The sequence below is a fragment of the Zootoca vivipara genome, chromosome 10 (genome assembly GCF_963506605.1).
Source record: "Zootoca vivipara chromosome 10, rZooViv1.1, whole genome shotgun sequence".
Lineage (NCBI taxonomy): Eukaryota > Metazoa > Chordata > Lepidosauria > Squamata > Lacertidae > Zootoca > Zootoca vivipara.
Window position 1 is genome coordinate 61,217,900 of NC_083285.1, and position 24,715 is coordinate 61,242,614.

At 40.8% G+C, this 24,715-nt stretch overlaps 1 protein-coding gene across 25 annotated transcripts in view; it reads left to right on the plus strand.

Annotated features, from left to right (window-relative positions):
• C2CD5 (C2 calcium dependent domain containing 5) overlaps positions 1-24,715 on the plus strand; it is a 98,912-nt gene that overhangs the window by 62,887 nt on the left and 11,310 nt on the right. For 24 of the 25 annotated variants that reach the window (XM_035128239.2, XM_035128232.2, XM_060279180.1 and 21 more), the window contains 9 exons: positions 203-389; positions 2,483-2,647; positions 3,579-3,716; positions 5,322-5,385; positions 12,503-12,564; positions 14,215-14,313; positions 15,217-15,306; positions 17,493-17,580; positions 18,665-18,751. In XM_035128239.2, the coding sequence (XP_034984130.2) occupies positions 203-389; positions 2,483-2,647; positions 3,579-3,716; positions 5,322-5,385; positions 12,503-12,564; positions 14,215-14,313; positions 15,217-15,306; positions 17,493-17,580; positions 18,665-18,751 (980 nt within the window). The remainder of the gene's footprint in view (positions 1-202; positions 390-2,482; positions 2,648-3,578; positions 3,717-5,321; positions 5,386-12,502; positions 12,565-14,214; positions 14,314-15,216; positions 15,307-17,492; positions 17,581-18,664; positions 18,752-24,715) is intronic. The other variant, XM_060279182.1, reaches the window with a different exon arrangement.

A 24,715-nucleotide genomic window follows, 5' to 3' on the forward strand; every position in this document is an offset into this window, starting at 1 on the left:
ATAGAATAGGGCATTTTATAGTGTTAAACTTCTTAGCCATTGCTAAGAGACTTTTCATGTAGGACCAGGCTTCAACTAGGTTTTGCTCATGGACTTGGCTTAGACATATACATTAATTTCAATGGGACAACTCCAACTAAAACATAGTTGAACATGACCCTTTGTTACATGACCCTTTGTGTTTTACTGTCCTCCCCAATAGGTTGTGTCGGCTGAAAAAGAAAGCACAAGCTGAAGCAAATGCAACTTCCATCAGTAATCTGCTGCCATTTATGGAATATGAAGTACACACTCAGCTGATGAATAAGCTAAAACTGAAGGGAATGAATGCTCTTTTTGGACTGAGGATTCAGATCACAGTAGGAGAAACAATGCTAATGGGTTTGGCAGTAAGTTTTTCCTGTATTTATTTTGGGGTTCTTTTATTCCCTTTTCTGGAGAACAGTTAAAATAAAATAAAACCCACATCATGAAAACAACACCTCTATTTAAATTAGGATATCTGCATAGCTCCTTATTCCTGGTCACTGGATGCCAGTACAAAGAGGATATTTTTTTACAATTCTTCTAGAAATTATAGAGGATCAGACTTTGACTGAGATAGTCAGGCGAAGTCTTACTGGTAGCCATTATGTTCTCTAGAAAGTAGCAATCTTCCACAACCAAGTAGCTAGGCTCTATAATCAAGTTGGCACTATTTGGCAGTTAGGCATTCCAAAATTATGGAGCACATGCATTCAGGCATAGTATTCTACGCAAGGACTTGCATTGTGCTATTTACACACATGTTATAAACAAAGTAAAAAAACAAAACAAAGTATGGGCTATTTACATTTGTTGCAAGCATATGTTTTTCTTTTCATTGGAATTAAATGAGAAAAGCATTTACTGTGCCTTAATTGAAACTTGGTCAAGCTAACAGTAGAGCATACAGAATTGACTCAAAAGGTGGGTGTATTTGGCCTACAGGCAGCCAGCTGGTCTTCCATGCTTTAACCACAGTTGGTGAGCAGCCACCTGGAATGCCTCATTTTTTTCCATGCATGGTAAATGCACAATTAAATGGACAGTACAATCTAGTCTTAGTTGTGATGCTTTTTTGATTATGCACCATTTAGTCTTTCTTCTAAACTGCCATGGAATATGATTGAAGGGCAGTATAAAAAGTACCTACCGTATTATAAATAAATGATGACACCAAAAAGAGAAAGTAGTATTTAAGAGATGTAGTTAGTTGATTAAATGTATTTCGGGGGATGAGGGAAGATTATAGATTTGGGAACGGCAGACTTCAATGGACTTAAAGTTTTTCAAGACTATAGAGAACCTGGAAAATAGCCATTGGCAGCTGGCAGAATCAGCAGGTGGCACAACTGTGGCTCTCTTCAATCAGACATGAAGGCCATTACTTAAAAGAGGCAGTCGTTTTCTGCATTTCCCACAGACTCCAGTCTCATGCTCAAAACTCTGGTCCCCCCCCCCCCAAATCACCTTCCTTTCCTTTGCAGCATCTTTCCTATATTTCAGCTCCTCCATCCGTCAGTATATGTTCAATAGCATCAGCTGCACTCTAGAGAACTGTGTTCCTGTTGCTATGTTCTAATGCCTGATATGGAAAGTAGTGTGCCCCTGAATACCAGTTAATGAGAATCACATGTAGGGAGAGAGCTGTTGTCCTCAAATCCTGCTTGCAGGCCTCCCATAGACATCTGATTGGCCATTGTGATAACAGGAGTGGACTAGGTGGGCTTTTTGGCCTGATCCAGCAGTTCTTAAATAATTGTTGGTAGAAACAGTCTTGCAGCCAGGAATGGAGCATTCCTGAGTTCTCTTCACCCATTCTAAAGAGCATTTGTGTGCTTGGGAGGTGTGCTCCTAAGTCGAACTGTTGATGCACGGGCGTTCACGCCCCTGAGAACTATGATCCAGCAGTTTACTTCTCCATAGTTTTCTAATGAAAACAGAGATTTTGAGATTCGGCATTTAGGGAAGTTCCTTGAAGGCTACTGGCAGAATAAATCTCATTGTGGTTCAAGATGGGATGCCTCCTTGTTAAGTTCTTAAGATGCTGTGTCTGCAGCTTCTGTGTTATCTATTGTATTTTGTATATAAAACAAAAAGATGATATAAGACCTAGGGCATTCTAGACTCTTGCAGGATCCAGCTTATGGCAGTCTTTGTAAAATTGTAAGTATGAACAATGAAGGTGATATCTGTAACAGTGTATGAATTTTTGTGTTGCTAATCTTTTTAAAAAGCTGAATGGATTACATGTTCTGCCAAATGGGTTTAGTATGGAAAGCTTCCAGAAGTTATTCTAATAGTATAACATTACTAGAAAATTCGTGATTGTGAGATTCAAGTTTAAATAGTGGACATGTAACAAATAGTGTGAAATGCATGCTTATAAAGCATTTATATATATAAAAAAGCATGAATATATATTGCACTTCATTATTATTTTTTATCTCATTCTTTAAAGTCTGCCACAGGTGTATACCTGACTGCTTTACCATCTCCAGGTGGGATTCAAATTGCTGGGAAGACGCCGAATGACGCCACTTATGAACAACATATTTCGCACATGCAGAAGAAGATAAATGATACAATAGCCAAAAATAAGGAGCTTTATGACATTAACCCTCCAGTAAGCAAGGTTATGGAACAGTTCAAACAATTCTGAGTCATACACAGTTCATACCTAATCTATAACCTGTTAGCTAATGCAGAATGGATTGTGCACATGAGCAAAGAAACTTACTTAGAAGGTAGCTGTGTGCACAAGCGGGGGAGTCTGTAATTGGGGGAGGGGGATTTCTTTTTATTATTATGATGCATATGTACAAAGAGTTTTGCAAGAACAACTGAACCTTTCCTCCCCACACCCCTTCACCCCTTGATGTATCTCAAGCCTATATTGGTGGCTTCTATAAAGGAGGAAGGCCAAAAGACCAAAGAACCCTGCTATGAAACGTAGGTCTAGGCTTGGTTTCCTGGTTTCCTGCCTTGGCTTATCCTCCGGAACCCACAGTCTGCTCAGTTCTGTACATAACTTTTTTAAACTGCAGAGCCCCAATGTTCCTTCATTTCGTAGAGAAAGCATAAGCTGTAGGTGGATTCTTTAGTCTAAGAAGATGCTAATGCTGTATCCATTAGGTTCTCAGTTGGGTACTCAGAACAGGAACAGTTAAACAGTCAAACGCTTTATTGCTGCCTCAGCTCTTGAACTGCATTATTTCTGCTTTAGGGGATGCTGGCCTCTGTGCTTTTTCTTAGACTGCAGAATCCATGCACCCCTTCATCCACTGCCAAGCAAGGAAAGGAGGAAGCACCAGCAGTCGAATGGTGCAGTTTGAAGAAGTTCTGCGTTGCATGAATTAGGACCTGATCCATGCTACCCAACACTTCTTCAGATTGTACCTTTCAAGGTGTTGAATTTTGCCCTGATGATAAGGGGCAGTGCCTGTACTTTTTGCCTTTGTTTTGGAGGAAGGGTGTAGTGGCATGGCATTTAAAATAAGCGAGGTTTAATAAAAATAAGGGATGCATACATGTTTTCATACCATTGTTCTGCTTAGGAGGCACCTGAAGAAATTATAGGTTCGCCCATTCCAGAACCAAGGCGTACTAGGGTGCTAAGATCACAGTCTGAAAGTTCTGATGAAATTACAGAATTGGACCTGTCACATGGAAAAAAAGATGCTTTCGTCTTGGAGGTATGTTCTGTAAAGTTTAGACTTCTACATGCCTTCTGAAGAACTTAAAGGGTATAAAACTATCAAAGTTGCTAATTAAAGAATAATTTCTTGTTAAACACTTAACACATCTATTGTGGTGCAAGCTTCTGTGAACTAGATTCTACTTCATCAGCTGCATGAAGTATAATCTTTTGGGAAGGTTGGGGGTGTCCACTGTCATAAAGTATAAGATTGTTTGCCTTACACGCCCGATTTTCTATAATAAAAAGTTGCAGGAATTCAAAACTTTTCATGGTAACATAACAACCTTAGGAAAGGCAATCCTAAAATTCTTAGTGACAAACTTATAGTTTAACTATCCAAAATATCAGATATGCTCTATCAGCCAAAATACACTAGAAAGGGGTTAGTGGCCTACAACAAATATTTTTAGTTCCTGTTTGATCAATGAAGACCTAAGTGTATAAGTTGTTTGTTGTTCTCAGCATTCATTGAGCTCTTCTGTTTTTTCATTTCTAGATAAGATTGCTTTGATAATTATTAACCAAAGTATTGCTTTATTTGTGACATTGAAGGAATATAACTGTTCAGAATTTTGTATTTTGGTTGGTTGGTGAAATTATTGCATCTGCTTTCTGACCAAGGTCAGAGATTCAGCTAAGGAACTTAGTAGCTAAGAGGAAAATTGAACAAAATATTTAAGGGACCTAACAGGTTTGGGGAAATGAAAGCTGAAAGAGCGGTCATCTACTGTCTAGTGGTCCGTAAAGTTGGGAGGGGATGCCTTTTCCTCTGTTAATTGTATTTTGCTTTTATGGATAGATAGTCAAAACTATTTTTATTTTATTTATTTTTAAAAAATGTTTTGCTAGAACATCTTTAAAAACTCTGAATTCGTTAACCTCGCACAAAAATCTTAAGTAGAACCTAAGTTTGATTTGGGGTTGTGTCTGTGCCGCCTTATTCACCCCTTACCTAACTGCCTTACCACTCTGTCCAATATGGAGATTTGGCTGCACCAGTTAAGAAATGTTGGAGAGAGATATGGGTGGTGTTTAGTGGAGGCAGCCAGGGAAAAATGGTAGCAATATGGTGACAGTGGTGAAATTGAAGAAGGGGCTGGTTTAGCAGGTTTGTTTGCTTGCATCCCTTCACTCTCACAGCCCAATCTACAGCTTGTGTCACTACAGATCAGAGAATAAATATTTTATAAAGTAGGCACAGCTATTCTTTATGAAATAAACAATTTTTAAAATAAAAATATGGACAGTTGTTTTATAATCATTAGCATCTAAAAATAGTCCCAAATCAATTGAATTGTCTCAAAGAGCGAAAAACCAGTTGAAATGATTTTGGCTGTGTTCATAAACACACTTTCTCTTGAGCATGTTACATTTAAATTCCAGCTCAGTTTGTCCAGGGGAAAGCTTAGTCATGATGGTGATTTTGAGCCTAACTGAAGTTACCAAACATGTTTTTAGGAGCAAAAAAGGCCTTGGCTAGTGCTATATCTATATCTATATCTAATCTATATCTATATCTATGTCATCCAGTATATGCTGTATTAATCTTGATAAATCCAATTTCAGGGTGCAACATAATTTATATACTGTCTTTTTTCAGATTGATGATACAGATGCAATGGAAGATGTTCACTCTTTATTAACAGATGTCCCTCCACCTTCAGGTATGGTAAACATTGGTTTCTAATTTTGTTGACTTTAGACAATTCTCTCCGACAATAAACTGCTGACTCTCTTCATGGGGTGAAGAACCATGTAATCAGGTATATTGGACATGTTCCATCCAAAGGTGGGGAACCTTTACTTTTGGGTTGAACTGTTACTTGCCTAAAGTGAACTGAAACTGTGTGAGACATTTAATGCTATATATCTGAATCACTTTTGTTAGCCTGGACTTTATATCAATAATATCATACCTTCTGAAGAGGATATTATCTCAGTAAGATTTACAGTGAATTTATAATGTAGGTCAGAATTTTACACACACACACACACACACACACACACACACACACACACACACCATATTAGAGAAGTTTCTGAGGTTGAGAGATGATGGCTACATTCATATATATACTGTCAACCCACAGACAGAAAACCAGATTCCATTCCAGTGCTTCTCCATCCTGCTTTGGCATCTCCTAACTCAGAATCCTAGGGATGCGGGTGGCGCTGTGGTCTAAACCACAGAGCCTAGGGCTTGCCAATCGGAAGGTTGCCGGTTCGAATCCCCGCGACGGGGTGAGCTCCGGTTGCTCGATCCCAGCTCCTGCCAACCTAGCAGTTCAAAAGCATGTCAAAGTGCAAGTGGATAAATAAGTACTGCTCCACCGGGAAGATAAACAGCGTTTCTGTGCGCTGCTCTGGTTCTCCAGAAGCAGCTTAGTCATCCTGGCCACATGACCCGGAAGCTGTCTGTGGACAAGCGCTGGCTCCCTCGGCCTATTGAGCGAGATGAGCGCCACAACCCCAGAGTCGTCCGCGACTGGACCAACGGTCGGGGGTACCTTTACCTTTAACTCAGAATCCTAGTCTGATGCTCTGAATTAATACTTCAATATTGGTTTTTTTTTTTAAACATAATTTTTATTGATTTTACAAATTACAAAAAATGGTACATACATATACACCTTTTCCACCTTCTTCCCACCCCCCTCCATGGGTCCTCCCCTGCCACAGAAGTATCCCACGCAGGTGAACAGTCAGAAGTGGTCCATTTTATGATTGGGTTTCTGTCCTCCTCCCCCTCCCCTGCCCCCGAAGCCCCCCCCTGCCACCAGGGAGCTCCAGTGAACCAGGGCAGTACGCAGGAGTTCATCCATCCAACCATCTAATGTCATACCAAAAAAAAAAAAAAATACAAAAAGAGAAAAAGAGAAAAAAGAGAAGAAAAAAAAAGACAAAAAGGAAAAAAGACAAAAAAAAATTCATCATAATTGTTAAATTCATAATTGTTAAACCATATTTTGTGGGCTTCCCCACCCTCCCCCCTTCCCCGGTTTTCCTCCCTTATTTATCATCTTCAACAGTTTCATAGTTCATATTTTATAACATACACCTTTATATCTTGTACCACTTTTAAACTAACTATTATCATTTTCGCCTATTGTCCAATCACTGAGAAATCAAACTCCCATTTTTTCTTCCCGTGCCTAATTTTTACCCCTCTATAGGCCTCCATATTTTCACCTTTTTCCAGAATCAATTCACTTTTTAAACCTATAATTATTCCCAAACTAACCTTACACCCCCCCGAGTACTGGCTCCACCCCACCAATCCAGCAAGTTCCATAGTCAGCAGTCCAGTTATAGTCCTATTAACCCATCCTTACAATCACAACTTCACTTTCCCTTCACCCCACCCCCTGTTTACAGTCTTTTGCCATCCAGGCCTCCATATCAGACCCCTGAGCTTCTTCTCTTCTCTGCTTAATTTTTCCTTCTTCCCTGTGGTCATTCTGGAGTTCCAGTAAGTCCAATTGTGCCCCCCTTGAAGGGGAGGCACTCCATCCAACTTTTTGTAGAGTAAAATCATCATTTTTTTCGTGATGGGCTTCATTTTGTGTTAAGTCATCACAGTCCTCATCATTGTCATTCTCACATTCGTCTTCTTCAGTTTCAAAAGCTTCATCTTCTAAGAAATCATATTCTGCCATCATCATCTGGAATTGTTGCTGTAACACTTGCCGTTGTGTCTCCTCTTGACATAGTTCTATTCTTGCTTCCCACATTAAGGTCAAAACAGTCCGCTGAAACTCAGGCGGGTACCTTTTTGTTGACATAGTTCAGTCCTGTCAAGGTCAAAACTTGTCACATGGGGTGGAATATAATCGCAGTCTATTTTCTCGACTCCATTTTAACAAGCTGGCTGCATTCTTAAAAATAAAGTTCGAACTCACATTTCAAAAGTATATAAACCAAAAAAGAATTTCCAAAAAGTCCAGAGATAAAGATAGAAATAGAATTTAACTATAAATCCTGATCAACTCACTGGATTGTCTGGGCTGCCGGCTCCCGAGGAACAGAAAGGTCTTTCTTAGTCTTAACTTCTTTCTGCAGGGCAATCACAACCACAGTCTCTCTCCCCTTTTACCCTGCATTTAGGGGAGATTCTCTTTGATGCCTTTGAGGAATCCTTTTAAGTTGAAATCTTCTGTTTACGGCTTCGGGTTTCTGTTTACTGTCTCTTATGTTACCGTAGGGGGGGGGTGGCTTCCTCTTTTCCCCTCTCTCCCAGGTCCAAATTGTTGCCTTAATTTACATTCCAAAGAATCCAAATTACTCACAGTCTATTCATTTGCTGAATGTTCTTTGAAGAATTGGCCACCTCCACTTCCCAGACTCGCAGCTTCGCACTCTCAGAGCAGCAATGTCAGCCTGTCCGCCGCGGTTCACCTCCTCGCTCTCGGGGGCTTAAACAAAGCCGATCCGGGGAGGAGAGAGCCCGCTTTTGGCGCCGCCAGGCAAAATCTGTCCCCAAAAAGCTCGATTTGGGGCTTTTAAGGAGGTTTCGCTTCGCTGGAACGATTCCCTCCACCTCTGAAGCGCCGAGGTCCGCTCCGCTGTGCGGACCCCCGTCTGAGCAAGATGGCGTGGTCAACCGGAAGCCTCAATACTTCAATATTGGTTTTAAGCCTGTTTTCCTCATCTAACTCCACAGGATTGATAACCTTGGATTCTTGTTAAATATTTGTCTAAAACAGGGTGGATTCATTTACAGTATCTCTGTAATGCTATCTCTTCTGGAACTGGCTGAGATAAAGGCTGAAAGACCAAACTTGCACAATCCTTAAAGAACTACTTGAGTCCGGCCCAGCTCTATGAGTGTGTTTTCAACTAATTTGTTGAAGGAATGATCGATGCTGTAATACAGTCTACCAATAAGCTGTGTGCATTTCAGTAGCCGTTGTGTGGGTGTTTGTTCCTTCAATATGGGGTTGCTTATAATGGCTGTACCCTGATGAGGTTCACATGTCCACAGAGACAGATTAGAACAAGTTGAGGGTTGACTCTTTTCTGCCATGCTTTGCAGCGTGACCCTGAAGGTCTGTCCTCCAAATGCTACTAATGTGACCAATCTTTTCAATGTAGGTCTTTATGTGATTGGTCCCTGGATTAGCTCACTTTACTCGCCTTACAACTCTTTAGGATTTATAAAATGAAAAAGAGATGACTTTCCTTTTTTTGTGCTGGCACAACAAATTAGAAACCCTGACGTTTCCCAAGGATGAAAGCCTTCATACTACCTGCTGAAGGGTGATTAAACATGCTCAGATTAAGGGGATCCTAGCATTGATTCAAGGTTCTGCTGGTTAAGAATCCATCCTATTATTGTTGAGCAATTAGTTATTAAATCTGTTGTGTTCATAGAAATTGTATATATTCTTGTTCACAGGTGGCCAACCCTTTTCAGGCCAAGGGCCATGCTGACCCCTGGTGAACTCTCTGGGACTGCATCTAAAAGTGGCTGTGGTAATAGCTGCAGTTCTCAAGGCTTGCTTTCCAAAAGGCATTCCCAGCAGCTGTTTTACACAATTTTAAATCATTCATTATGGATCATATAATTGCATTTGTTTAAAAGGACAAATTCTCAGGCAGTCTTTCAGGGGCTCACAAAAACCTTTTGGCATTATAGGGTCACAGAAAGGGATTCATGAGAGCCGTCAGTAAAAAATGAAGTGCAGGGGAATGGACTGTCTTGAGGGTAATAAAAACCTTTTGGCATGGAGGACCATTTTCTTTATTTAAAAACGCTATATTTTGGGGGTGGTCTTGGTCACAAAAGGTTGGTGTGTGTGGATATGGCCCTCAGTAAGTCATAGAGTAGTCTTGCATACCATTACAAACAATGCTGACTAGCCTGAGATTGGGACAGCCATACTTGCATCCAGAGCTGGACTGTGCTTTATCCAGTGGAGGGTCCTTTAGTTCTGTTGCTGGAACTGGGAGTGACTGAGTTTGACCCTGAGGTTTAGGATGCAGAAACCTTGCTGACAAAACTAGAAGGCCAGGCTCCTGTTATTTAATATTACTATGATCTTGCTTTCCTCCTCTTGGCCTGGTCAGTGGAACAGTATTTTCTACTTGGCCTGTCTAAGGGATCCATACTGCTTGCCAGTCCTAGGAGCCAATATAGATTACCCCATTCTCATCTCTGCCCAGTGGTTGTGTATAGACAGTATGAGGTAGCTCACTAAGCTAGGGTCTCAGTATTAGTTGGTGGGGAGCAACAATTGAAGAGGCTGTTGTTTTGATTTTGTGGGCTTCCCAGAGGCATTTGATTGGCTGATGTTAGTAACAGGATACTTCCTACAGTTGATGAATATTTGATGTGATCCATTTGGGCTTTTCTGGCGTTCTTCCACAATCATGGTCATTCCCCCACCCCACTCTCTTATCTCTTGAAACTGCTTAACCTCCAGAATTTGAAAACACACTTGTACTTTGCACTGTCTGAGGACCTGCAAGTCCAATAACACAGATGCCGTTAACTTGTACTTGAATAAACTGCTGTCTGTGAACTGTCTTTTAGGTCAGTGGACAGAAAAGGTTTCAAAGTTAAACAACTAAAAAGGGTACAGTGGTGCTGAAATGCTGTGTTCTTTCATTAGTATCGGTTTCATGATTTTCTCAGTGCATCACAACTGTATAATAGCAAGATTTTGTCCTTCCCACCACTTCACAGCCTTTGAGAATAGCAGAGACAAATGCAAAATATGTGAAAAACATTTTGGATATTGTCTTTATATTATCTTTTAGTTACTTAGTTTTATATTGACTGTTTATAAACCACATTGAGGGCTGTCATGTCAAAATATTCAATACAAATTTTGTAAGTAATAAATTATGCAGAATCACACTTCATTCAGGTTGGGCTAGTGAGTCTACCAACAACATCCATAATAATTGCTACATTTTAGTGCCCATTTGTTTTCATTTCTCAACTTCCAAGTTGTCCACAATCTACTAGCCGCTTGACACTTTTGATACATCATTTTTTAGTCCTCCCTCCCATATCGTCTTTCTTCCTTTAAACCCTTCCAGTATTTTTGGTAGTCAGTTTCTCATATACAGGCTAGAATAGATCTACAGTATTTCTCTTACTGCATTCCATAATGGACTTGAGAGCATTTGTGGCTCTAGGAGTGCCCCCTGGTGGAATTTGTCACCCACTGTAGTAGTGCTAGTGGGATTTATTTCTCATGAACACTTTACAAAGTGTATTTTGATGATTTTCTCTACAATTATGAGAACAAGAAGGTTGAAAAATATCAAAATTTTATCTCTTCTTATTCAGTCTGTCTTCAGTCACCTAGACTGAACAACTGATTGGATTTTGCAGTTATTTTTTAAAAAAATACCTTGACTGCAAGTACTTTCAAAGAAACCACCTTATATTGAGTTTGACCATTGGCCCATCTAGCTCAGTATGGTTGACACTAACTGGCAGCAGGATTTCAGGCAGGAGTTCTCCATAGCCCTACCAAGAGATGCTGGGGATTGATCATGGAAGCTTCTGCTTGAAAAGCAAATCCTGTGCCACTGAATCATGGCCTTTCTCCAGTTGGGGATCTCTGGCTCATATCATATTTTTACTGTTTTCCTACATGATTGCTTAAAATATGTAATCCTGGCCACTTTCACAAGTAGGATGTCAGGGACTGGCTGGACAATTAGGAATGGTGGGAGGCTGCAGCCAGAGAACCCTCTAGGGAAGCCTCAGAAGAGGAAGGCTCCAAACCCAGGGAATAGAGGATCAGAGCCGTCTTTCCTATTGGGCTTACTGGCGCATGGCGCCAGGGCGCTGACCTCTCAGGGGCACCCCAGTGAGTGGGGGAGCTGTGTGGCTTTGCCAGTGGCCTCCCCTTTCCCTGCATGCCCACCAGCTGTGCACCGTCAATTATGTGGCTGGCTGGCATGCAGCTTCCTTCCCAAGCCTCCGCGGGAGGAGAGCGAACCCCACAGAGGCTTGGGGAAAGGTTTACAACTCTGGGAAATGGGGGGGGGCGCCGGAGGGATCTTTGCACCATGGCGCCGGATTTGCTTAAGACGGCCCTGCAGAGGATGAAGGGGTGGAGGCAGAATGGTTGAATGCTGAACAAGCAACAGGTTTGAGTGAGAGAGAGGAAGAAGAGGCAGAAAATGGCAGGTGTAGGACAGACAGCTGAAGGAGAGGTGGGGGCTGAGGCTGCAGCAGATTCACAGGAGCCTGCTGGTCCTACTGTATGCAACTCCCCTCCCCCATTGTCGTCAAGCACTTGGAAATTTTTGCATGTAGCAGAATGACAAGCCCAGAGGTTGTAGTGGCCCCCTCCCCAGCAGAGTTTAGGACTGCAGGGGAAACAGCTGGATGGGGAGGAGACTTAGGGGGAAGTGGGAGGCCCAGATAATCGGTTCTTGAAACTTCCTCAGTGGGGCTACTCTCGCGTAGGATTTTCTTGTTTTTATTCTGTTTCCTTGAATAAAGAATCAGTTTTAGTGCTCAGCTCTGAGTCTCCGTACTGACCTACAGCTGAACCAGCCCTGAGATTGCATTTTAAAAACTTTCTGTACTCTTACTTTTTCTAAGGATTAGCACACATATTTGTGCAGGCTCACAATAAACGGATATGTATGTATATTTGTGCAGAATATTTCTGTATTGTATTTTTCTGATATATTACTGCTCTAATTGAAAATCTAGCTGTGAAACTACACAAAACTTGAAAGCTGATCATGTTACACAGCACCATAATAATGTTCTCTGATATTAAAAATAATACCTTTTATGTGATTTGGCAGGATTTTATAGCTGCAACACAGAAATTATGCCTGGTATAAATAACTGGACTTCTGATATACAGGTAAAGAAAAAAGCATGCAAAAATAAAAATTAAATGCCTTTTCTTTCATAGTGAAATGTATAATCTCAGACCTAAATAATGATTTGTGTCTAACACAGTGTTTAGCATTCATAAGAATAGTTATCCATGTAAAAAAATTATAGGAGCAAGATCCCCCATACCATCAGTTCTTTACCAAAAATTATAGCCCAGTGGTGGCACAATGGATTGCATCTAAAGGTGCCCTTCTACTCAGAGAAGGGCCATTTTTACACCTTCCACTAGAGTCCCATTCCTCATCCTGCTGCCCTCCTAATGTTTTGGACTACAACTCCTATCAGCCTTCACCAACAAATGGAGGGCAACCGGTTGGGGATGGCTAAAGAGATTGTTTGGCTTCTGCAAACTGTGATCAAGCTGAAGCATGAGAACTGCTGTGAAACCCGCCTTAACAAATGAATGAATGGACCTGAATATCTCTTTTCAACAAAGGTTTACAAGGCACGTTACAAAGATGCAAATAATAATAATAATAATAATAATAATAAATACAAGATAAGATCAAAACATAAATTGCAGTGGGGGGAAAGCCACACAAAGCAGGAAATACTGTTTTTAAATTTTTTGAGGAGGAAAAGTTTTTGGTGCCCCAAATAAAATAGTTTGCATTCCCTGCAAGCCTCCCAGGCACCACATCTAAATGCGCCTTCTTCTCCTTGGTTGCTAGCCACTTCACCTCAGGTGGAGGCATCCAAACAAGAGCGCTGATAAGATTAGTACACAGGCAAGTTGCTATGGGAGTAATTATTGTTCCATTTACCTGGGTCTCAAACAGTATAGGGCATTATAGCTAAGTGCTAGCAATTTGAATTGCACTCTGAAATGCACCAGGAACCAATATTCAATATTACTGAGGTTTTGTTCCCGATGACCAGTCTCAGTTAGTGCCCTACCAACTGTGCTCTGTGCAGTTTTCAGTTTCTGAGCTGTGTGGAAATGCAACATGTCCCCACCCTCATCTACCAGGTTACAGTAGTCTAATTGGGGCATTACCAGGGCATGGATGACTGGCTATCTAGTAGAGGTCCCAGTTACTACACCAGCCTAAACTGGTGAAACACATTATGTGCCACTGATGTAACTTGTGTCTGCTGTGACAGACCTAGGAGTGTCTTCAAGCTGTAAACCTGGTGTGGGTATGAGTGTAATCCCATCGAGGACAATTTTAACGCCATCAAGCAAATGAGCTACTATTCCACAGAAGTGCTCATCAAGATGTTTTGTAGCACCATGTGAATTTTTTGCGGAAAAATGCTAGTGGGTTTCTCCACTACTCCCCTGTACCTTCAGCTCACAGAAATTTGAAACCAAACCTAAAAGTTAAACTCTAAACTATGTTCCTAATCTTTCCCTTCCCTGGTACAAATCCACACACCCTCCATTATTTAAATATATAGGACATATAGAATTTACTTGCACATACCCACACAGGTTCATGGCTCTTAGTTGTACTGTAAAATGGAACAGACAAGTTCTATCTGTGTTAAGTCATCCTGGATTTAAAAACAACAACAAAAACATCATCACCTCTCTCATCCTTAGTTACTTATATGGTCTGTAATAAAATTATATTTAAACAGCAACTCGTTTAATTTGTTGTTTCTGCTTTAGATGTTCACATCAGTGAGAGTCTCCAGACTTAATAATGTTACCCTAACAAACCAAACACTCAACAAGACCTTTAATGATCTCTGTGAGAATCTGCTCAAGGTAAATGAATGGCTGCTGGAACTATGTACTGTATGTGTTTGAACTATTAAGTTTTTTTGCCAATGGTATCTAGAATTACTTTTCTGGCACGTCTCAGTGCCTACTTTTCTGCTTGTGGCAAACTCTGGAGTGGATTGCATAACCTAATACTGAATGGGACAATGCTGATGAGTTGGTGGGCACAGCCCCGTAGCAAAGGGTTGTACTAGATGGCTACTTGGTCCATTCCAACTTTAGGTCTCAGGAAATCATATACAAATGTTAAATGGCACATAAGATAATGCAAGTCTACACCTATTTTCTTGTTAAGACACCAGAGTAAGTATCAGTGTACTAGCTATCTCTAGGAGCCATGGACATGGTGAAGGGATTTATGGCTGTGTTCCTTGTTCTACTTTAAAACATGAAGGGTGCTTTTCACCAAAATTACATTCCTGAAAACCACTGACAACATACAGATCCAGTAGTAGCACAACACCTGTGGCCGAGATGGAAGATTTATTGCACGGGCATTTCTGGAGTTTGACCAAAAGCCACACATTCAGCATGGAGTGACAAAGGTTGGCAACTATACAGTAATTAGCAAAGCCACCAGATGATTCTTAAATGCCATTTTAATGCCACTGTAAGAAACTGAGCCCCCATACATATTTGCAGTATATATCTCCAAATGTATGAATCTTTCCAACATATCTTTGCAAACCACTACAGGCAAGGGTCCAGGTATGCCAGAAACAGCATACTCAAAATGATTCACACACACTTTAAAGGTAGATGGCAACATCTGCTCTACATCTGATGTAGCTGAAGCAGGGAATTAGAATTGGGCTACAAAGAAATGAAACCCAGACTTCCACCAATTTAGAGCATACTTAATATATACTAATTTCTTGTGTTCAACAGAGCCTGTATTTTAAACTTCGATCTATGATCCCTTGCTGTCTGTGCCATGTAAATTTTACAGTTGCTCTTCCAGAGGATGAATTAATTCAGGTAAGCCAGTCCATTCACCTTTTTGTATTTGAATCTCTTCACATTAATCTGTGACAGGAGCAGCCTTTGAAAAAGTAAAGCTGGTCAAGTCAGACACAGGTTATGCCGAAAGCTCCTTCCCAACCATTTAGTTTTACAATTTTGAGTTTAAAAGCTTGGACTGCTTAGCAAACAAAGTTTATGAAGATACTTTGGAGAATGACAGTTGTAATGCTCCTTTTCACTGCTCAGTTGATGCCTGTCCAAGGTGCTGTAGGACACACATTCTCAAGAGTGTGACTGTTTTTGGCAAGGCCCTGGACATACTATATAACTTTGATAATTTAAATGTGTCTCTACACAAGTGTTCATGTGGTTCCATGTAATTGCAGTGCTCGTTGCCATTTTCTTTTAAAATATGTGTGGCCATGCTGTGAGCCTATTTTAGCAATTGCTGTATTTAAATGAGAGGTTTGACTGCATTCTAACCTTTTCAGTTATTTGCATGCCCCAGAATATGGTGAAATCATGTTTAATTAAATTTCTTTCTTTCAAAGTTGTGGTGAGGAATGCTGACAGAAACAAAACCTTACTATGATTACACTGTTGCAGACAAACTGTTTTGCTATTTTAAAAGGTTTTTTCAGATGCTTTTAATGCTTGTAATTGGTTTTTTTTTAAAAAAAATGTGCTGTTTTGTGGTTTGCTGCCCTGGGCTAGCTTGCGAGGAAGACAGAGTAGAAGTTTTATAAAATCTCAAATCAGCCATACGAAGTACCATTGCCTTGGATAGTTATTTGCCTACCATTTTCCCTTTACACAGTCCCAGACATCTTTATTTCTAATTACCAGTTATCAAAATAGGCTCACTGAATGGAATAGTTTGTATTGAAAATCATTGAGTTAGATTCAGACTATTACAGTCATACCTGCCATCAGGTTCTGTTGATTTTGGGGGTAGGAGACATGGGGCTAGTGCAGTGATCAGACCCGATGCCATCACATGGTGCTAATTTTGGATCTAGCAGATTCCAGGCTGCCACAGCCCCTCCCCCATTTGGGGGCTTTCTGCAGGCTGCAGGCAATCCAGCCTGTGGCACTTCTGCCCACTTGCATGTTTCGCAGGCAGAACAGAGAGTTCCCTGCCAGTGGAGTGATACTGATATCACCCCATCGGTGGAAACTAGCAGGGCTTGGTAGAGGAAACCTCTGTCCAGTACACACAAACCCTAAAAAGAAGGCGAGGTCAATTGCAACCTTAGGTTGGATCCAATCCATAGTGGTTAGGTTATGATGTTCCGTAAAGGTTTTTGCTTTTAAACCTCTCTTGCACCCACTGCACCTGAAATGAGAGTCCAGGAGCAAAACAACACAGAGACAGGATTCAAGATTGGCAAGGCATAGGGCAAATATCACTTAATTGGACAGCCTGCCTGCTGCCCAATATTTCTCTCCCCAGCCCCACCAGCTGTGGAGTGCTCATAGGAATCCCCTGGCATCATCCAAAAGGCCTCATCCAAAAACCTGGATGGGTGATGGTCAACCCTGCCCCTAAGCTGGGGCCAAGGCCTAATTGGTGTCCCCAATATTCCTTAGCGCCCCCCCGGTGGCTGATGTTCCTTCCGAGTGCCCCTAACCCACCAACAGATGTTCTGGCAATAAAACACCAGAAAACATCCTGACTGATGAGGAAGGCAAAAAAATCCCCCTCAAACAGCTAAACATGTGGATGGTAACTAGTGACAGCTGATGCCCATAGCAAGAGTATGCGACAGAGGGAGGGTGAGCAGGGAAGTCACCTCCAACACTAATGTGTCTCTGTGTAGCATGTCCAGTATTTAAATACTTGGTGTGGTCCACAGACACAAAGTTCTGGTTCATGGCAAGTCTCTGTCCCCCCAGGCGGTCAAATGAGCTTGGAATGGCACCCAGTGAGGGCCAGTGGGGGTGCACTTCCCAACACCTCTTCAAGCCCAGTTGGCTCCTTCACGCTTGCAGCACATGCAGCGCTAGCATGCCGTCAGCTGAGATCAGCGAGCGAAGATTTACACCAGTTAAGAAAAATGCCATGGTTAAGTTAAAAAGCAAAGTGAGGTTTGCACGATGTGTGTCTGTATATCTCCCTAAAGTGTAAACGGGGTTAATTTTAAACTTTGAAATAAAGTCTAAGGAATAAAAACCTGACAACATTATATTTACATTTGCAGGTCACTGTTACAGCAGTTGCAATAACATTTGACAAACACCAAGCTTTGCAAGCAGCTAACACTCCTGCAGAAAAAACATTACAAAGAGGTAAACACATTGAGGAACTTAAAACTGTCAGCTCTTGCTTGTTATGGGTGCTATAATTGTTCATTGTCACAGTCATCTCAGGATGTCCATTCATTTAATTGGGCCTAAGTGGGTGTCATTAGGTGCAGCACTACAGCCTAGACACCCTTTCCTAATGTTGCTGCAACATATTTCATCTTTAAAATCATTAGTCAAGCAGCTTTTATCATTCTCAGGTTTGCTTTTAACCACAAGCAAGTGAAACAATCATACATTTATGCTGCTCACACACACACTGGGATGGTTATGATGCATGCAGATGCTGGGGGTGGATTGAAACTCTAATGTATTTAATTTCATGCCTTGATTAAGATTGATTGATTAATTTAATTGTAGTGTGTGCAGTGGCTTACAGGGTGTGAGTCTGAGAGTAAACTGCATTAAAGTGCCCTGTGTTCATGCCTCTGGGGAATAGAATTAACATCAGCTGAAGCAATACCTGCAGGTAACCTTAAGGCATGATTTCTTAATTTAACCGGTGATTTTTCCAGAGGGACACAGGTCTTCAGGGCATATTTAAAAAGAAGCTGCTGGTACTACTTAATCAGTTAAGTGAACTGGTTATTAGTGAACATCTCTTTGCTTTCCACTATATAAGACAATGTTTCCGTGTGCTGCTCTGGTTTGCTAGAAGCGGCTTTGTCATGCTGGCCACATGACCTGGAAGCTGTACGCCGGCTCCCTCGGCCAATAACACGAGATGAGCGACGCAACCCCAGAGTCAGTCACGACTGGACCTAATGGTCAGGGGTCCCTTTACCTTTTTATATTAGAAGGACAGTGGATTGCTAACGAAGTTGTCCTGTTAGCACAATGACTTCTGACTGTGCAGCAGGTCATCTTCTTTTCTCCCCAGAATAGATTGGGGGAGCAGAAGAGAAAGTCCCATTGTGCAGGCAGAAGTCATTGCACTAAAGGGACAACTTCATTGGATACAACAAAGTATGTGGGGTTTTTTGTGTGTAGGTAGGTATATATGGATTTTGTAAAGAAGAAATAAATTAACATTTTTGTGCATTTCTTCTGTTGTTGTTTTTGTGGCCAGCTTCTACAGACAATGAAGAACAGCTACAGTTTACCATGGAGCTTTCTTCTGATCCTCATGCTCCCCAGCAATTCTCGCCAGCAAAAGGTTAGTTAAAGAAAAAGGCCCATATGCTTATCTTCCTGTGTTCCATCCACTTGCTCCTTTTTTGTTTGTCAACCTTAGAAGTAGCCCTGCTACCCAATGTAAGTTTTTTGTTTGCCAAAAAGACTTTATCCTCCAGATATGTGAGGAGGGCGAAACAAAATGTTCTTAATATGTCTGCTGTGCAGTCTCTTTTTAAAAACAGGGTGGCTGCTGCTGAAGAGGGAGCAAATGAACAGGAACAACTTGCGCTTCTTTTACTGCTCTTCTGATGCTGCTTTGAGCTGCTGCCAAACAGCCATTCTAGTCTAGAGATAGCTGCATTTCGCAAAAGTATGAGGTGGTTCATCTAACTACAAAATGTGCTCTGAAGTGATGGGTTTTGCTGAGTCTGAATCAAGTCTTTTTGGGATTTTAGGAATTGTAAATATTATAGATTATTTCTCTTGGAGCGGCAGATATAACTAACAATGCGCCGTGCCAGGTATTTTCCAAAGGAAAGGAAATGTTCCACCAGCCTCATCCTAAATCAGGCTTCCTCAAACTCAGCCCTCCAGATGTTTTTGGCCTACAACTCCCATAATCCCTAGCTAGCAGGACCAGTGGTCAGGGATGATGGGAATTGTAGTCTCAAAACATCTGGAGGGCCGAGTTTGAGGAAGCCTCTCCTAAATCTTTATCCTAATACAGAGGTAGTAGATTTCACAGTGGGGAGCCACAAAATGATTAATCCAAACTAGGGAGGTGAGGCAAAGTATGTGATTTGGCATAAGTAAGTGCAGAGTAATGCTCGCTGGAATAAATATTCCAAATTTTGCATTAGACTGATGAGGTCTAAACAGGTAACTGCCTAGAAAAGAGATATTAGCATTACATTGGAAAGCTAATTTGAAATCCCGTCTCTCTTGTGAAAGTGTTTTGCTACTCAAGTCAGCATAGCACATATGTAAGGAGGTCAAAAGTATAATGTCTGCTGTGAAGCAAGTGCCAGTAATTTCAGTGGGCTTGCTTCAAGGTAAGTGGGCATAGAATTGCAGCCCAAATCAACAAAGCGTCTTGTGATACCTTAAAAGATGAACAGTTTTATTATGGTGTATATGTTTGTGGCAAGAGCCTACTTTGTTGGATATATGAGGTTCTATCCTGTTGAATGGTGTATGTTCAACAAATGAACATCAAAGGGAGGCTCCAGCAGGAAAGTGCTGAATGAGAACTTAATCAGTTAATTTTATGTGAAAAAATGTATTTTTTCTTATTAATTATTGTGGATAATAACATTTAGTCTGTTACAGATTTTAAGTACTGTATTTGTTATGAATTTTAGTTGTATGGATTTTATTGTTGTAGCTTGCTTTGATAACTTACTTTGGTATAAAGCAACAAAATAATTTTCTCCTTCTGGACTTGACTAGAAAATGATTTCCTGTTCTACCACAGTTAATAAATGCAGAATATATAGGATATGTGATCACGCTTTTGTGAATGGTCACTATGCTTTATGAAACAAGACTCCTTTTGTTTTTACAACATCAGGAGTGTAATTAGGGAGTGTCCCAGAGACCCGAACCCCACAAGATGCCCGGAGTATTCCAAAGTGCAGTGCCCAGGAGACTACACCCAACCACCATGCTAATTTTCCCATAGGCTCTTGTTTTAATTTTAATATGTATATAAGCAGCCCATAGCTCAGAATAAGTCCTGATAGGTAAACTTTGCTTCCCCCCCCCCCTGGAATGTCAGCCTATATTTGCATGTACATACCATACATGGCAAATTTGTGTCATAAGCCGGTGCCCCAAGTCTTCTAAGTACCTAACAATGCTCCTGTGCAACTGATTAAAATGGCTATCCTCTGGAAATTTATCCCTAAAGTCAGTTTTAACAGATTATGCTAGGTCATTGCCAGGTGAGGTAATTACACAGTTTTACACAGTTAATGTCTCAAGGAAGCTTCTGGAGCAACACACTATCCACCACACAAATACTTCGACAAATCTATCCTGTTGCTGAGTTTCTGTTTACCAAACCACCCTCCTCTTCTTTCTACAAATCAGACGCTTCTGGAATTCCATGTCTTTCATTGTGTAAACTTAGCTTTCTTGCAGGGTTTCACTGTTGTTAACTTATTTGGCTTATTCTTTTCCAAAGATTAGTAGGAGACCCTGTTTGTAAAATAACTGCTGGCCAGTAGAGGGTAGTCTACTCCCTTGTCAGCAAACAGTGTGTTTAACATTAACCATGGATGGTCTGTGAAACGCAGCAAGCTTTTATGTGAGATCATCAAGGTTCGTGTCAATGCCTCCCATTCTCTAAAGGGAATTCTTTCTTTTGGAAAGATCTGTAGTTGATTTATGATTCATAATTTACTTGAGCTCCTGTGAGAACTTAATTATTAATTTCATTTGCACTTCAGGCAAAACAATGGATCAACAAACCACACATTTATTACAGTCTCACTAAACACCCACAGAGTGCAGTGTTAATGTAATGGTGCTAAAGGGGTATATTCAGCTTACAAATATAATTCTGTTTTTTTAAATTTCTATAAAGAAAATACAGCTTGGACAATTGCCTGCCTGCCTTCCATAAAGTCTTGGAATATTGTTTTGCGTTACCATAATACTTAGGTCCTGTCCCCCCCCCCCCCCGCGTTTTGACTTAACAGCCTGCTGCCCTCCCTGCTTTCTCCCAACAGCTTTGAGACAAACTTGCATCATTACAAAAGGATCAGGGAGCTTCTGCAAACAAATAAGCATGTTGTCGCCTAGTTAAAGCATTATGTTCTGCATGTAGTAAAGTATGCAGGGAAGAAGGCTAGTGTGCATAATTCTGCTATACTCTTGGGAAAAAGTAGCATGTGAACAGGCCCTGTGTCTCTAAAACAGAGATACCTTAACCTGAGTAATGCTGTTGAAGTTGTACTATGTACATTGTGGGTTCATGAAGGCTTCAGCCTGAATTTGTTACCACTTTTCAGGAAGCAGGAAGCATTGCATTCCAATTAATCTGGCAAGTGAGATTGATTCACAACTGCAGGCATGTAGTCTTTAAACGTACACATAGACACAGGCAACACATCTTCATAAAAATGCAGACATTCCTTTATTCACATTGTTGCATTCTTATTGTTGCACATTACAAGAAAAGAAAAAAACCCAACCCCAGGAAGTAAAAACTGGGACAACAGAAAATTCTTTTTTCACCTTGACTTTTCACACAGATACACACATGACTTTTCTCTAGAGTTGCATGCACACAGCAAGTATTGCTGTGGTCTGTTGACACTAGCTAAGTAGGCATGTCTGTCTAGGAAATCTATAATCCAATAACACTTGATGTGTGTTTAGTATGGCCCCTCCCCATCACATTTTTGTCCTAGGGTATTTCCTAGCTTCCTTCAAAGCCCCACACCTAGCACTGTTTCATACACAATTTTAAATGTATCCTTAAAAATGCAAAGTGTTTATATGACAAATTTGTGTTTATAAGCACATACATCATATGTGCACAATCATCAGTCAGCAAGGTTTCTCCAAAAATAAGACAGCGTCTTATATTTATTTTTCTTAAAAAAAAAAAAACCCACGGTGGCTTATTTTCAGGGGATGTCTTTTTTATATTAAGTATGGTACAGTTTAACCTACAAGGTTAACCTACAAGGTTAAACTGCCTATCACTATGGCTTATTTTCAGAGTATGGCATATTTTCGGGGCATGGCTTATTTTCGGAGAAACACGGTAGCTCCCTTAGTGTCAGTCTTTGCTTTGCTGCTGTCATGTGGATAAAATGAGCCCTAGTTGACATAACCCATGTTGATGGTGGTGGGCTAGTGTATAGCTGCACTAATAAAGAGTTGCCAAGGGCACACATGCAAAATAGGAGAAATTTATTCTCCTGGCTTAAGATTCTCCAGCCTGGGCTGAAACATAACCTTTTTATATTTTGACAGAAGTGCAGATTAAGTTAGTGAAATACTGTAGTTAAATCATGTTCTTCCATAAAGAACTGACATGATTTACATTGGTTTGTAGAAATTACTTCAACCGTGGCGAAGTAACCAGTGGCCCACAAGTCAGATTCAATCCACCAGCCTGCCAACTTGTCTATGACTGTCTAAAAGTGACAGTCAGAGCACTGCCTCTGGGAACAGCTGCTTTCAGCATAGGCAAAGGAGAAGGTGGGCAGCTCTTTGAAAGCATCAGTGGAGATTGGGAAATCATTTGTCTCTGTTGCTTGTGATATCCTGCCTCCCTCCCTCCCTCTACAGCAACTGCTCAAAGCAGTGGTTTCTAATGTCTTTTGTCTCCTTTACTGTTGGGAAAAGCGAGGGATGAGGGAGGCTGGCTTTGTTGGGATTCACAGCCTCAAGGCAGCTGATGCTTCATAAATGAACATAGGGAGGGGCTGCCACAAAGTGCCTAGCTGCACCCACTGGTGGCTTGAGCCCTCCAGGTGGTTGGCCAAGGGAGGATGTGGCCCTCAGGCAAAAAATGGTTCACTGACACTTGATTTAAACTGTAGTAACAGATTGTGTTGCATTGATCCTATAGTAATCAAACCATATTTTCTTTAGCAGAGCACTATTTGAACAACTGGAAAAGCTTGTTAGATAGCCAGCACCCAATGACAATAATATACATAAAATATAAAGAGATATTTTAAAATGCTGCTTACAAAATGACTAGGGAGCATTTTTTATATAAAAGTTTCTCAGTATAGAACTGTATACAATCATATGAAATGAATCGGATGAAATATCCATGCAGCTTAATGCCTGTAACCTATATGAAGCCCTCGTTCTGGGGGTTGTTGCCTCCGTTTGTGCATAGAGAGGTTTGCTTTTATGGTGCTCTTTGCAAAATCAGCACCTTGGAGAGCAGAATAAGGCTGACAGTCTGGGGCTGGAAACATACTTTCATTTGGGTGTGCGTGTGTGTGTTGAAAATAGCTTATTAGATCCATGGTTGCCTGTGCTATGTGTATGTTTTCCCCACAGTCAGCCATGGTAAACCAGAGCAGTTCATAAACCTGCAAAACTTGTTTGATCAGACAAAACCAAGGCACTAAAGAACTAACAAACAGCTACACACAAAAACAAAACTTGCCATCTGTCTTCAGTCTGATTTTGCTTAGTGGAAGCCTTTATACAGTGTTTAGAAATCTGATGAGAGAAATTTGTGCCCTTTTCATGCTAGAACAGATGTCAGCATATGATATGTCAGTGAGTAAGTTCCAGAAGTTTTGTGAGGTTCAGACTTGCGGCTGATTGTTCTTTTATTACAAACATATAGTTCTTTGGCAATTTTTCAGTTTCTTCTTTGCATGCTTACCTGAGGACCATTAACAAAATTTCAGTTCTTTCTTGAGCCTGGTGTACCTTAGTCATTCCTGTTTCATGCTTCTAGGGCACTGTAGTCTATACTATTATGGGTTAGTTTGTGTGGGATGGATATGTGGCAGATCATGGGTTAAGCCAGGGAGATCAAATGCCTTGTGAACGTATAGACCAACTTACAGGTTTCAGCACTCTGGTGAAAAGTTCTGAAAATAACAGAGGTCTTCTGAAAATAATTATGATGGCTTTCTTAAATATTATGAAGGTAAACACAAGCTTCCTGGATTAGAATTTATTTCATTTGAACAAGACATAACTAATTTTTGGTCTGTTGGACTTAGAAGAAAAAAGAATATGGTATAGAAATGATAACAATGCAAAAGATAATTGGATACATGCCAGTCAGGGCACATGCCTCCATTCCTAGAAACAGTTGAGATAGGCTTTTAAAATGTTCTATTGTTAGCCTGCAGTTCTTACAGAAGAGCTTGAGTAATAAATTACTTGGCTAAAAATGAGTACGCCTCATGCTAGGCTTCTAAAGGGCATGGGGTGTACTCATCCAAGGACAGGGGGGACCTGAGTGAGGACAAAATAGGAATGAACAATCAAGATCCTGTTTGAAAGAGAA